At 39.9% G+C, this 15,840-nt stretch overlaps 1 protein-coding gene across 1 annotated transcript in view; it reads right to left on the bottom strand.

Moving 5' to 3' along the window:
* kiaa1549la (KIAA1549-like a) overlaps nucleotides 1–15,840 on the bottom strand; it is a 120,996-nt gene that overhangs the window by 43,916 nt on the left and 61,240 nt on the right. The window contains exons 9-13 of the mRNA XM_085414807.1: nucleotides 9,240–9,299; nucleotides 8,140–8,300; nucleotides 6,187–6,358; nucleotides 2,875–3,035; nucleotides 1,072–1,107 (exon numbers count right to left, since the gene is read on the bottom strand). Coding sequence (XP_085270933.1) covers nucleotides 1,072–1,107; nucleotides 2,875–3,035; nucleotides 6,187–6,358; nucleotides 8,140–8,300; nucleotides 9,240–9,299 — 590 coding nt within the window. The remainder of the gene's footprint in view (nucleotides 1–1,071; nucleotides 1,108–2,874; nucleotides 3,036–6,186; nucleotides 6,359–8,139; nucleotides 8,301–9,239; nucleotides 9,300–15,840) is intronic.

Genomic DNA, 15,840 nt, shown 5'->3' with positions numbered 1-15,840 from the left:
GATAAGACCCACCACTGTAGTGTCGTCCGCAAACTTCACAATGATGTTGGAGCTGTTAGTGGCTGTGCAGTCGTAGGTGTAGAGTGAGTATAGGAGAGGGCTCAGTACACACCCCTGTGGAGCACCAGTGTTCATATGAAGTCATTACAAAAGTGCTCACTGAGGTAAACAAGGAGACGTTCATACAAGTGGGGGTCTGTCGTTGCAACCACAATCCTCACCCTCTCCAGGCCATTAGACAGAATGCAGGGTTAGGGCACAGGTATAACATCTGGGATGTTAGCTTTGGGTGGTGAGAAACAAATCAAAATGTATATACCAGAGAAACTAAACAGCTGACTCCTCAAAGTGCAATAAAATTATGAACAAGGCACCCGACTAATGAAATAACTGTTGAGTTAAAATATTCCACCTTGATTTCAATAACTTACTTTAATGAGATGTAATCACAACTGTTTTTTGGAACAGTCTATATAAGCGTGTATTTTTGCTGTAAAGCTGGGCAGATTGTGGACCCTCGAGTTGCCATTTAAAGACCTTCAGTTTTTGGCAACCCGGAGGTTGCTGCTTGATTGCACAGAACAAGAACTGCACGCCATTCCCACTCTCTTTTTTATCATTTCTTCTAACATCTGGCCTTTCTTATGTAAGCAACAAAAAAAAAAATAAATAAATAAATAAAATAAAAAAACACCAGCCAGTACTGAATGTAGACTGGTCAGTATACATGCCGCCATGAGAATAATTTAAAAAGACCAAAATTAACTGAAAGTCTCACTGAGCATGCTTTAGATATTTCTTCACCTGCTCTCAATGCTCCCCCTTCCAATTTCCTATTGATATCTCGTAGCCAATGAGAATGGTGGAAAAAGTGATGTCCACAGAACAGCAGCCGCATGCAAGAATTTACCCGGCAACAAGGACACACAGAACACAGAGTGATAAGCAGCCAACAAAGCAGTTCAAGCAACTGTTCAAACCCTATTAATTAATGAGAATAACAGCAACTCATTCATTCATCCACTGACTCTATCAGTCAGCTATACACCTTTCAGGCGTCTTAGTGAATACCTGGTGGTGGTAACTGCCCTCCCTTCGATATGAAGTCTAAACAGGGAAGAGAGGGAAATGGTCAGGAAAGGGTTATTATAGAATAGAATAGAATAGAATAGAATAGAATAGAATAGAATAGAATAGAAAACAGGTGGATAGGGGAGGAAGGAATGCATCAAATGTTCCGGTTTTGGCCATCACTCTAATCTGGGTTAATAAGGCTGTATTCACCGAGTTCAGAATGAAACAAGAGTAGCAAAACAATCAAAGTAGGATACTTCTGACATGCCTACCATGTCGAGCTATAAAAAAAAATGTGTATTTCAATTTAAGAAAATATGTTGAACACTTTTTTAAGTGAAAGATCACTAAACACCTCATGCTATGGTGAGTTTTACCCACGGCAAGAACATTCAATGTGTGAAAAAAGGAATTTTAGCTCATCTCCCTTTAACATGGCAGTCTGCTTTATTATGGACTGTCCATGGAAAGTAGCTGGGTGGGGCTTTGCACTTACACCCAGATGTGTGTGCCTGAGATGCCCATTGTAGGGATATCAGCTCCCTTTGATATCATAAAGAGCAAAGAGTAGGAAAAATTATAAACCAAGGTTATTCAAACCTATTTGGTTGGAAAAGCAACAATAAAAGGCAAACTTTTACACTTTCCCTCCACCTAACACAGTCTACAAACCCCTGGAAACTGTACTTATGTGCCACTTTATAACAACATTATAGGCAAATGAAGCTTTAGTTTTATCCAATAAAGTGTTTTTTCTCATTTCTTACTATTTGGTGGGTACAGAAGTTTTAGAATTGAATTTATGGCCAACGCTATATGATGAAATATCTGTAATCAGTCAGCGTTATCCTTTAATGTGCACATCCGTAGCCTACTGTGGTGCAAACGGGCTGCAATCAATTCAAATAATGGAAATTATCTGCAGGCTTTTCCAGTAACTCAGTGAGTCACTTCGCTTTGTTTTGGGCTGTGAAATGTGAACATGGTTCACGTGGATTTACAACCAGCCACATCCCATAAGTCAAGTCAATGCATGTGCTGGAGTGGAGACCTAATGATGATATCGAATTTGAACTTAAAGGCGATCAAATTCTGAACACCCCTGCAAGAATTTTCTGAAGAAATAAGGCTGGCAGGCTCGCTGCTTGTTTAGCACTTAACTGACTGCAGTGACACCAGCAGCTGTTGTTCTGGCGTCATGTGCTGCACGGTGTCAACCTGACCCGATCAAACCCAGCTGGTAGCAATCCATAACAAACATGCCCATTGCAAATGATTGACTTTTACTTAACCTCACACTGGCTCATGTTGGCTGAATGCTATTATTGTGAAAGGGCCAACATTACCCTAAGGTCCACTTCTAGCACAACAGGGCCTGCCCATTTCCTTTTGGTCATTTGGTCTTTGCAGCATGCATGATTAGCAGTAACCATGGGCTATTGGGCAGTGAGAAAACAAATGAGTAATTCCGGGACAGATGGGATTCATTTTTCTGACCTGAAGGAACGGCTTAACACACTCGTTACTCTGCGCAGTTTGTCACTCATAACAGGGTTATGTAATATTTTAGAAGATCCAATTTCTAGTATTGGGATTTGTTAAAGTGAAGCAATGACATTTAGATATTTTAGGTTAATTATTTTTTTCCTCTTCTGCTATAAATACTGCAACAGTTGAGCTGCAGTATTTATAGCAGGAGGGGAGAAAGGAGCAGAAAAAGCAGCAAAGGGAGAGAAAAAGTGGACAGACACAAACACAAAGGGCAATAAATAAAGGCAGGAGAAAGGGATAAAATCTTACCTTGGATCGAGTTTTAAAGGTCCTGAAGGCGCCCGTTTTAAAAAGGACCCTGTTTCTCTTACACAGAATGAAGGCCACCATCCCGATCACCACCATCAATAAGAAGAGAGGCGTCAGAACGGCCATGATCCACAGGTTGCTGGGCGGTGTCTTTACCACAGCTGCACACGAACACAAATGGGTTCAGTCATTAAAAACAATACACTGTATAACAAGTTAATTAAATATCTTTACAAGAGCTTATTAGGTAAACTGATTCAGGCGGTTTTCCCAGATGCCTCATTAACAATCTCTTTTCCACCTCCATGTTTTTCCTTCTTGGACTTCACTAGCAAGGCTATGCATGATTCACAGCTCAAAATATGCTGGACATTGATGCTAAGCCACTGCCTGAAACAAGGCAACATCTGATTGGCTCTTCAGCACAAGTAAAACAATTTAAACAGCAGGTGGGTGTGGCTTCTGCATAAGACCCAGAGGTTTTAAGAGAGAGAGACGTGGCACTGAATTAAAATCACACAGTCAATGCTGTCTGCCAGAGATGAGCATATTAAAGACATCACTACTCTATGACGTCATAAAAATCTAGGAGTATAAAAAGCTGTGGGAAAATAAAGCGTGTAGAGAGTCTGAAGCCTGAGCTTTTAGATGACAGGGATTGCTTGTTTTGAATGTATATCCAATATCAAAATCAGGCAACAACTTGAAGTTCACCAGAGTTTTGAACTAATAACATATTTCTCTGAGTTTCTCTTCAACACAGCAGTTTACCAAATGGATGCATCTCCATTACAAGAATTAATGTAGATGGTTTCCACTGAGGCCATGAAAGCAAAGCAAATGAATTTTACAGGAACACTGTGTTCAGCTCCCTGCCCAAACACTGTGTGGAGGAGCTGTGAAGGGCACACATGGTTGTTGGTGTCTTTCCAGTTTCTGTATAACTCAGAGGGAGAAAAGGTAAGGGGGAACATTTTGTCCTCTCCAGCACAAACAATACGAACAATAGTTACTCAAAGAAAACTGACCTGAAAAGCATATCTAACTACAGCGTCTTCTTAATTTAGAAAATCCTGTTATGCGTTATTTTATTTCTATTTCATTCAAAGCTCTTTTAGATGCACTGAGTATAACTGAAAGTTAATTTAAACCCAAATGTCACAGTAAGCCAACACTGCTGTGCCCAAGTTTAGCAGATCTCTCCTAAAGAGGAATGTTTTAGCAGTGTGGGGTCTCTACAACTGCTACTAAATGAGAAATGTGCTCTGTGAGTTGATTCTGCGTCTATAATATCTCACACTGACAAGATTTGTGTTAATATTCAAAGAAAAAAAGGTCCACGTACTTCATTGCTCCTATTTTTATGCTAATTAATTCTAAATTCTAGACTAAAATCTGCAAGTGTTAGAACAAATGGGAACAGATCTTTTTTACACCAGACATTTTGACTTGTCACAGCAGGAAAAGCACTTAATGAAACATTAATAACTTAATGGAGTCATCTTTCACTCTCTGCCATAAAGTGATCCCGTAAGCCGTGACAGTGAACCAGCATGCATGACAGTAGAGCCGCTCCAAAGTGAAATGCAGCCGTCATTAATCCGTCTACTGTGCAAAAACATCAATAGTTGATCAATATGTACTTGGATTACACATTTCAACTTTGACAAATTATGCATTCATTTAGGACCTTTACATCAAGGATTTAAAACAACAGATCAAAATTTACTATAGCAGCTGCAATTCCTAAGCAGGTAACTACAGAGAGCTAAAATCACTGCTTGTAAAACTAGATTTTCAGCCTGATGAACACCCCGAAAAATTTTAACAGCTGCTTTTTTAACAGGCTGTGAAGCTTGTGTTTGTCCCAAAAACTGCATTTCCACCTCAATAAGCTGTGACAAAACCAAAAAATGCCACAAACAACCAGCAAACCTGTTTTGAAACTCCTTACATTATCTTTCTTGTCAAAACTTACTAAATACAATTATTACATTGTGTATTTAATTCTTTTAAAAAATACCTTTTATTATAGTCAAAGGAGCTTTCAAAGAAAAGCGTCTGGACTTCTTTAAGTTGCTTGAAGACGTTTCACCTCTCATCCGAGAAGCTTCTTCAGTTCTAAGGTCAAATGGTGGAGAGTCCCAGATTTAAACCTAGTGGGAGTTTCCCCCCCACAGAGGGACAAAAGGACCCCCTGATGATCCTCTAATCGCCTGAGCCAAGGTGTGAAACTGGGTGTGGGTCCCAATCAGCCAGAGTTTCGGGTGAGCTCGTTGTGAAACCTGGCCCCACCTTATCATGCGAATTCCTGAGGTCAGATGGCCCAGGATGTGAGTGGGCATTAAGGCGTCTGGGGAGGAAACTCATTTGACCTTAGAACTGAAGAAGCTTCTCGGATGAGAGGTGAAACGTCTTCAAGCAACTTAAAGAAGTCCAGACGCTTTTCTTTGCAAGCTCCTTTGACTACGATGACCTGGATGACTGAGAACCTTCACAGACACCTTTTATTATATAAATATTCTTGTAAACACTGGTTATATATTTAGGTTCTGAACCTGTTTGTTGGAAGCTCATAATTATGCTATAAATATACAGTTGGTATTAAGGAAAAAAAATAGCCCGCTTGTTATTTCCCAAATTGCACCCCACTATGGTTTAAGTTGATAACAATACTATACTACTAATTTAGCATATATTTTGCGAGCATACTTAGTAGTTAGCAACTGTAAGAGGAGAGGTAACAAGAAAAGCAATTGTATCAACTCTAGTTCACAAATTTACAAATAAAGTCCTTCTACATTTTGTTTTGTTTTTTATCACAAAGATACACACAATTTAAAGCTAATGTTAGTGTTATACTGCAGGCATGAAAAACTAAGCCAAAGTCCTAAAAACTGCAGTTTCTGAAGTGGCCACTTGAGCCTGGCTTCAAAAATGAGTCTCCACAAAAATGCCCATATTTACAGCAATGCATGTTTACAGGCTGATCCAAACAACAGCTTTGATCTTTATAGCCAATATGTCATAACTAGTCTATGCTGGGTGAATTTATAACTTACCAGTTTTGGTAGTTTTTGACAAGCTAAGCCTGCTCAGCCTAGCTTGCACCCTAGCTAGCTTTCTGGCTACAACAATCAACATGGTCATAGCCAAAAAACTGACACTTACATTTTGTTACATTAAAATAGCTTTTATGCATAGTGACACTGGGATAAATAAAGCCCTCTTTTGTGTGACTTGCCTGGTCCCTGATATTCATGATATATGACAATGTAACTGAATACTGGAGGAGTATAATGAGAAGCTTACGTTCAGCCTGGACTTGTACAAAGTATCCCAGGGTCAGAGCCATGGTCTGGGAGTCCAGACTGCTCAGTGTCTTAGCAGCTGTGGTTCCAGAGATGGGTGCTCCATTCAGCTGGGCATAGTAGGTCATCTCTGCTGGGTTCTTGGGACCGGGAAGTCTACGCATGCTCACCATCTGCAAGAGAATGGGGATGTCATAAAACCTTGAGTAATATGAGAAAAAAATGTTTTACCACAGTTCATACTCATAAAACATATTATATGGCAAGATTTAACACAAAATCCAAACTCTCTTTCTCTCTACCGAGCAAAGGATTAAAAATTCTTGCTGGTGGCCCAATCAAAACTCTGAATCAGCTCAGTTGCTTTAATCACGTCGAGCATTTGGTGGAAGATAACTACACTTGGGGAAGACACTCGAGGATAACTGAGTCACTTGAAATCTCAATTTCCTTTCATCATACATCAAACACCATTTTTAATTTGACAAACATTACACGGTTTAATAAAGTCCGGTAATTTGATTTTGTCATAAGAAGAAGGGATGTGTGTTATTAAATGGCTGGATGATTTCTCCACTGGCTACACCCCGCACCACCCTTTCTGTCTCTCTCTGCCAGCCTCTCCCTCCTCCACTTTGCAAGCATAAAACCGGTCATCCATGGCAACCATAAAACCTTACGGGTGTGTAAGGCATAAGGCCCAGGAAGAGTCAAACATTGTCTTAATTTGCACAATATGGAGCAGTGGAGCCAGGAGGTGACAAATCCCCAAAAGTCATGCACGCACACACACACACACACACACACACACACACACACACACACACACACACACACACACACACACACACACACACACACACACACACACACACAGGGTTTTACTAGAAAAACACAATGAAAATTAACTTACTGGCACTTGAGACCTATTTATGACAAATTTAAGACTTTATTTAAATATTTGGGTACTGCTTTTAAAGGTTTGACATTGTAGTGTGTCTCAGTTTTCATAAAGTTTGCCCTTTCCATGTCAGTTTTCTGGCAGCGTACTTCATGCTCCCCTGCAGTTTATGCGCTCAGAATATCAGCATTCTTGAACGCAACAACAGTTTTGAAACCCGTCCCCGCTGACTACTGTCAGTAGCGCTGTCCAGGGTGCTAAATCTGGAGCTGTCCAGGGACATGCAGACTTTCACAAATAGTAAGTTTGCAATTTCCCAAAGCCCTGCCAGAAGGGGGTTCAGGGAATGATACTGACACTATGTTCATTGATAGTTCTTCCAGGGCAAATGTGAATGTTATTTATTACATTGAAATTTTGCATGGCTTAGAGGGAGGGGAAACAGAAACTTAAAACTCAGGATGAACAGAGGAACCAAGATTTTTGATTATTATGAACTGTGAGTTGTGCAAAGCTACCAAAGTGTAATATAAGAACAAAATTATGTTGCTTGAAATTATCATAGTAGGTCCTCTATATCACCACTTTGAGCATCGTTAGTACAGCAAAGACATGTGTAATGTGAATTACAGTAAATTACAGATTGTATAAGCAGAGTGAAGGCATATCAAAGACAACCATGACTATAATTATTGTTATATTTTTCCAGTAAATATACATATTAATTTGTTTTTGAAGCACAGAAAGGAGTTTAGAAACCAGATTCTACTGTGAGCTTCTGAGACTCTGTCCCACATTTTCTGGAAAAAGGTAGATGTCTACAGACCGAATGTGAAATCCCAATACCTAGAGCTATCTTAATAAAAGATTAAAGCTAAACCTGAATCTCTAAAAAAATAAACCTGAGTAGGTGAACACTGTGTACCAGTTTCTAAATACAAAAGGTGATGAAACTTATAGAGGTGCAAAGTGTTTTTCTTCCCGTATGGAGGAAGCAGAAGACGCCATCATCACAGCCACACACTGAGATCCACAAATCCCATTTCCACCTACCTGTACGGTGTAGCCCCCCACAGTGGTGGCCCGCCGGGATCTCGCCGTCCGAGGGCCCTGCCTGCCAGCCACCAGGAAGAGCTCAGCTAGCCGTTGCTCCATAAGACTGGCAAAGCTTTGGTAGTTGACCTCCAGGGAGGAGCTGTCTACATCCTGGATCACTGTGAGTTGAGACAAGAGAGGACAGAGGAGGGATTTTGAAGGGGGGGGGGGGGGTTCAGGCAGTCAAAGAGAAGAGAAACCGGAGACAAGTGAAGAGATGGAGGACAGGAAGGAAAATACAAACAGGACAAGAGCAAAGGGAGGAAAAGAGAAAATAGGTGTGAGGAGGTGATAAAGAGAGAGAATGAGAGTGTAAAGACAAATTAGCTGAAGACAGTATTAATACTTGAGAAAAAAGAAGGAAAATAGATAAGAGAAACAAGCAGACAGGAGATGAGTGGGCTATCAGAGAGGACTGGGTGATTGTCCCTTCAATTTAATAGCTGATCATCTTGAAACTTCTATCAGGGCTACAGCGGCACACAGAGCAAACAGTCTGTCTGTATCACACACACACAAACATATAAACAAACACACACGCACAAACAGATGAAGGTGCTTGCATCAATCTTGATCTTGAGTGCGCGTCTCTTATTAGAGGCCATAAGTGAGATGAATCTGTGGACAGACACACAGACACACACACACACTTCAGAATCATTCACACCCTGCCATGATGTGATGTGAAGTGATCTCTCCCTCTGCCCCGGTCAGGAAGCTGTGAATTATACATCAATAGGTTTTCCCGGGAACAGAGCAGCTAAAGACACTCTGACACGGAGAGCTTAAGCGGGCGAGGGGGGGGTGCAAAGGGAGGTGGGAATGGGGGGGGGGGGGGGGGGGGGCTCAAGAGGAGAGGAAAGGAAAATGTAAAGATCCAATACCATTGTGCTGAATTGCACAACAGCACGCGGCAGGCATTTAACTAACTGCTGTTTTGTCCAATCGATGCAGCTCTTGATTACCACTGATCACCAAGCAGCACCTCAGTCCATGTGTGTGTGTGTGTGTGTGTGTGTGTGTGTGTGTGTGTGCGTGCGTGCATGCGTGCAATTTACCCGTTATGACCCAGTAGTTCTTGGTTGCTGCAGACGTGTTGAGATTATGATACTCAAGAGCTGGAGACAGAGAGACAGAAATAGGGGGTTAGATTAGATTAGATTCAATTTATTGTCTTTGATAAAGTATCTAACACAAACAATGAAATGCAGTTTGCCATCTAATCTGAAGTAAAAACAATAACAAAATTCATAGAAATATGGGAAAGTCTCATTTGAGTCTTTTTACCATCTAAAATTTACTTTGGGATATTTTTTAGTATTTTCTAAAGATACACACATGCAGACCAGAACTTCTGATTTTGGATGGAGCTCCTTTCTATAAATAATAACACTGACAGTTCCCTAAGATCGTATTTTTATTTATTTATTTATTTCTGGTTTACACTTTTATGGCGTGAGTTGCAGTTTTTTGTTTTTAAACTGTTGAGGATGTTGAACCCATGTGGAACAGAAATAGAAAAAAATCCTTTGTTAAAGGTAACGTTTGAAAACGTTCACCCCTGGATGTCAGTAGATTGTATACTGCAGTCAATTGAATTGTTTTTTCTTAGCCCTCCCAATTCAAATGCATAACCCTAGCAATGATAGCCACTGTAGTAAAAACATATTTTAGTCTTCCAAGAGAGATTCAATTTGCAGTATTTTTACTTTTTCACCCCTGAGTCACCTCAAAAACCCTGGACACCATTCATCGGTAGAGAGTGTAGGCTGTCAGCCTGCTGTTTACCTCAGCAGTAAACGTCTATTTACTCTGGAGGAGGCTGTAAAACCTTTTGAAAAGAGTCTAATATGAATTAATGAGTTAGTGAAGCTCACTGCTGTCTGACGAAAGCGATACTAAAATGAGTTTTTGAGGATATCCCGAACTGGTTTTTGCCATTATTAGTTAGCCAGCCTTACTGAATCTTAGATCTAATATTGCGGGCTCAGCGAATACGATGTGAGAATGTAATCAACCAATTTATCAGAGAGAAACTCTGATTTTTAGAACACCAGAGCCTAACATCAGCTGCTATAGTGTTAGCATATAACCAGCTGTTATTGTTGTTGTTGTTTTGCAAGCTCTTGTCACCTGGCAGGAGACCGGAGGGTCACATGGCTAATCTGCTGACGCTAAATGATTGTGACAATACTGATAATAAATTTATGGACATTTTTGTGTGTTAGAGCCCTTCAGAAGAGGTTTGAAATGAGCAAGGATAGAGAACAGTGGAGGAGAAAGACAATGAGAAAGAGATGATATAAATATATATGTATAAATGTCATATAGACATATATAGTTTGAATGAGATATATTATGATCTTTTAAAAGTTACTTATAAGGCGTACTGCATATGTGGCCCGCTTCTCATGAGGTCTGTCTTGGCTACTTTATTAAACATAGCGGGGAAGCAGGTAGTTTCCACGATCCGGTGCCCAATCCTATGTATTTTAATAGATTATTAAATCTACTGGTGTTGGCCAGAGGGGCCGATGGTGCGATATGGCAGCCTCGCTTCTGTTAGTCTGCCCCAGGGCAGCTGTGGCTACAACTGTAGCTGCCTCCACCAGTGTGTGAATGTGAGAGTGAATGAATAGTTGAATTGTAAAGCGCTTTGAGGGCCCCGAAAAGCGCTATATAAATGCAATCCATTATTATTATTATTATTATTACTTCCAAGTTTATTTTCCCGGGTAACAATTAAATCATAATTAATAAATAATTGAGCTACACATCTCCTCTGCTGATGTACTATAATTATTACACAGCAGTGTAGGTCAGGTTTCATTATCTGCTTTGATTTCCTTTACCTCTCACGTCTACACTAGCCTTCAGTCTTCCTTCCCGCTCGCGTGCTTCTGTTAGCAACTCACTCTCTGCTTGTTTACCTGTCAGTGTATTCATTTCCTAAAACGCCGGCTCCTTTCTGTCCACCCGGCCGTCTCCTTCTGCTTTTATACACACACATCATCACTCCCTCAGCCTGTCGACCTCTTTCTGTGTCCTCTTCATCCGTCAAGCTCTCCCTCCTTATTTCCCATCTGCCTGTTTTACCATCTGTCTCCACCTAACTCCTCTGAGCTGGCTGCTTGCCGAGCATTGAGTGTTTAGCCTGAGTCAGTGGCATTACATGATGCAGTAGCTGTTATCAGCCCGCGTCCTGTCTGCCTGACGTCTCTGTATCTGAACGAGTTCATATTCACTGCGCTGTCCTCTCGAGTTAAACAAGTTCGCGTAAACACATAAGACAATCCGCACCGAAGTGTGAAAGTTTAGACTCATTCACTTTGAGAACCTGCTCAATGTGCAGATGACTCCAGCGCTCTGATTTCATCAACACAACAGCTGGAAAAAAAGAGGAAGAAACTTGAAGAAGAATCAGATGAAAAAATAAAAGCAAAAAGCTACTTCTACTATCTAGAAAAATGCCATTTCTCAACAAGTGTAATATTATTGCCTGTGGACTATTTTCACCTGTAGATTGACATATTATCGAGTGAGCATTTTCCATAGGCTATATATAAAAGACAGATGCAGCCATCCTCACATTAACACTGTCACTTTAAAATGTGACAAAGAGCTTTATGACCGTAATCATTTTGCTTCTCTGAAGCCAGATGCTACGAGTGAGTGGTGAAAGTAACTGAGGAATTGAGGGCGCTGTGTTGTTATCAGCAACCACAGTAAGGGTTTAGACACAGAGGATAGTGAGCAGATTGGCGTCTATTGGATTGTTTTAATTGAACTAGTTTCTGCATTCATGGTAATACATGGACATGTGTATACTTTTTTAGCCTCAGTTTCATCTGTTTACCTTATGAACGCAGACATAGAATTCTTAATATGAAACCTAAAATCTTTTGTTTCTCTGTTTTATTTCTATCAATCGCTCAAGCCACACCTGCTCCCACTGAATCCAGGGGATGAAGTGCTTTATATTCTGAACAGCAAGTTTGTTTGAGGGAAAACAAGGATTCGCAAAGAATTGCATCATTTGTTTGACTGACAGCTAAAGCAGCACGATATAATAACCACGTGAGATCAAAGCTCCCTCAGATGTACGCTGCCAAAATTCAGTCACGCTAACCTATAGTTAGCACAGGAAGGTGTTGGTTTTTTTTTTTTTCCCCCAAATTAATCTCAGTTTAGACAACATTATAATGAGAATAATTTAGACATCTCACTGACCTGAAGGTAAGGATACACACCAAAGCAAATGCAGACACTCTATAAGGAGACAGGCTCAAACACGCACAGTCATTCCCTATGGCAGCTAATTAAATTCACATTACACATGCCTTCACTGCTTTACAGGCACGCAGCATACTTTAGCCTGTACTTTGAAGAATAATTAAATACACCTGGTGAAAGATTAAAAAATATAATTATACTATAAGGTTGCCCTTTAATCCTCAAAAATGCAAACACTTAAATGACTATATGCTCCTCTGTATGCAAACAGACTGTTCATATGAATCTCAGTATAACTATAGTTAATTTTTCTGACCAATACAGTGACCTGCATATGATCATTTCCGCCCATTTGTTCATTTAATTATGTTTTTAGATTATTATATACAAAACCATTCGCTCACTGTTTCCCTAGAAAAACATGCTGCTTTTAAGAGAACAGACACTGTTTCCGTGGTGATGCCAAGTGGGTTTGCATGTGACTAGGTGAAGTGTGATGTTTGAGCCCTTTGGGTGTTGAGAGCATGCACAAATAGATACTAATCTAATCTCACCGGGCTAAAATTAGCTCATTCGGGGGACGTGGTCAACAGACTGCCGATGGCACGATCGAGATGATCGGAGCTGTACAGCTGTTTGCCCTTTCAAAATCTCACAGATGGCAGTAGAGACAAGACCGGAATACAAACAGAGCTCCTGTGGCTCATCTTTGGGGTCTATGGTCATTTACATATGTTTGTAGAGTCTGCGTCAGCTACTGCAATAATTAATGTTTACTGTAAAGATCTTCAGGAGTTGCACTGTTTTTTGGGTTTGTTTTTTTTAACTGAATGAAACACTTGAAGTGACAGAGGTGACTGCAGGTTATTCATTTGAGTAGAGAACACAAATTACTCTATAGTACCCTAAAGTGGCCTTTGTCAAGGTAATGCTTGATATAGTCAGGTAACTTAATCATTTCTTTAACTTGTTAGCACCTTCCTGTAGTCTACCTACCTTCAGGTATTTGTAGCTAAATATATAAATACATAAATACAAATAAAATACATTTAAATACATTTAAATTCAATTAAATTCAATTATTAATAATAATGACAAGCTGAAATAATTATTTCCTATATGACTTTATCAGTCCATCACATTTCTTTTGGCCCACTCCTTCCAATGTTGCTTCACTTCATTAAAGTCCTGCAGGCATTAGTTTATGCACGCCTCTCTTAGGGCCAGCCTTTCATTCAGGCTGAAGTCTGGGCTTTGGCTGGGCCACTGCAGCACCTTGATTCTTTTCTTTTTCACACACACTCTGTTGTATATCTGCTGCTGTTCCTGAGATTTTTGTTCTGCTGAATGACCCATTTTTTCCTTAGCTTTAGCTGTCAGCCAGATGGCTTCACATTGAACACTTTGGTATACAGAGGAGTTCATCATCAGCTCAATAACTGCAAGATTCCCAGATTGTGTGGCTGCAAAACAAGCCCAAATCATCAAACGAAGATTGACAACAGCCCTAAATGTTTCCCACTTGTGAATAATCTTTCTCACTCAACTTCAAATTGTTTTGAAATTACTTTATAAGCCTTCCCAGATTATTGCTGATGTTTTTCCTCCTTGGCATTAAAACAGACCTGAATGCTCCAGATGAGCAAGCTGCCAAAACCTGCACTTTTATAGAGGTGGGCACATTTGCTCATGATCAGTTAATCAAGCGCATTTCATTAGCAGAACCTGTCTGCTACTTACCCTCTTAATTCCTATGTAAGCAGCGTGGATGCACTTTCACAGAGTCCTATGCAAACATTGTTTTGGGTGTTTGTTTTATTCTTCTCTCTAACTAAACAGTTTGACCTCTTTCTGTTAACATATATGTGATAAAAGACCATCACTCTTCTTGAATTAGAAAAAATATAAATATTGCAAGGAAAGCCTTAGGTGAGAGCTCTTTGAAGCATGTGGGGGGAAAAAATGAGTAGCACCTTGCATTTTGTAGGAGTACCTAAAATAATCTTACTGTTTATGCAGAATGCTGCTAATGTCACATTATAGCAACCATAAAAACCATAACAAATAATGAGAGTTTTTAGTTAATTTAACTGCAAAATAATAAGTAAAAAAAGCATCAAATATAGCATGACATAGGAATAGTTATGGAATAAATAAATAACATTAAAACTCTACTGCATTAAAGTAGTTAGTTACATTTCTACTGCTCCTATCCATGCTTTCATTCACTCGTCTCATTTTTGCTGCAGGACACGCGTCACAACACCAGATGCTAAAGGAAAAATGAAACCCCAGCAGGTTTGATTAAACAGCAGAATCGGATGTTCTGATAATGAGAATGGAATAACTGCATCAGCCATGATATTTTAGAAAATGCCTCTTATCAGTGTTACCCAATCCTTAATTCCCCCTTAGAGAAGCAGGTCAGACATTTGTTATGTCACGAAACATGCAACGCCCTGCAGTGAACTCACTGGTTCTCAGTAGTCAGTGTTCACGAAGGTACCCTACATATGCCATGTCAGTTTCAGGCCAGCAGCACAAAGCAGCACAGATTAAGTAAAAGAACAATGGTTATGTAAAGACTAAAGGAATTAGCGTGAAGAAACTCACAACTGCTTTATGGGAAGAAAACAAACAAGAGCATCATCTTCTGACGCCTCTTTCTGCTCTGCATGTGTTCGATCGTCTTGAGTCAATACTGATATCCGACACAGGCAGTCCTCCACTCTGCCTCCAACCTTTGTCTAAGTCATGTTCTGCACCCATGTTCCCTTCCTGCTGCTTAAAACCTGACAAAAAATACACATGGATGTGGGAACCATCTCTGTTCTTGTTGTGTTTTCATTCCAGCCTTGCCAGAATGAGTGTAACACTCTAGCAAGTCATAAAAAATAAATAAATAAAAACATTCCCTGATATTTTCTTGGTTTCGGATCTTTGAGGCAGATATACAACATGTTCAAACCTACCTCAAATTTACCTCGGGGTGATATATTGATTAAAGTGGAACAGAGCAAGGTAAATAAAAAATGTAACGTATTTATTTATTTGAAGTTCTTCTCAGTAGGTGATGAAGATACCAGCAAAACAAAAACTACAAAGTCACCTTTTCAGCTATAAACTATCCCTGACAACGCAGAGGAGGCTCCTTCTGATTTGTCAGAATGAGCTAAAAAAAACAAAAAAACAACAACAACAACAACATCAACAAAAACCACACCCATTAGGGCAATATAACGTCAAGTCAGTATAATGTCAAAAGCAATCTTGCCAAATCGGGCCAAACTCTGAAATGTCACTCCTAAGTCTCCGACAATGGCAGCTGTGGATGAGGTTGATTTTGATAGTGTTATAATAAGCTCTGGTACAGTGCATTGACATATACAGCTAAAGTGTTGCTGCGACATTTAACTAAACATTGCA

The sequence above is a fragment of the Rhamphochromis longiceps genome, linkage group LG7, assembly GCF_057381845.1.
Source record: "Rhamphochromis longiceps isolate RC_006_pf linkage group LG7, R_longiceps_female_GT1.1, whole genome shotgun sequence".
In the NCBI taxonomy this organism is placed as follows: domain Eukaryota; kingdom Metazoa; phylum Chordata; class Actinopteri; order Cichliformes; family Cichlidae; genus Rhamphochromis; species Rhamphochromis longiceps.
The sequence above is the reverse complement of the archived record's forward strand: the minus strand, read 5'-3'. Positions and strand labels throughout refer to the sequence as shown.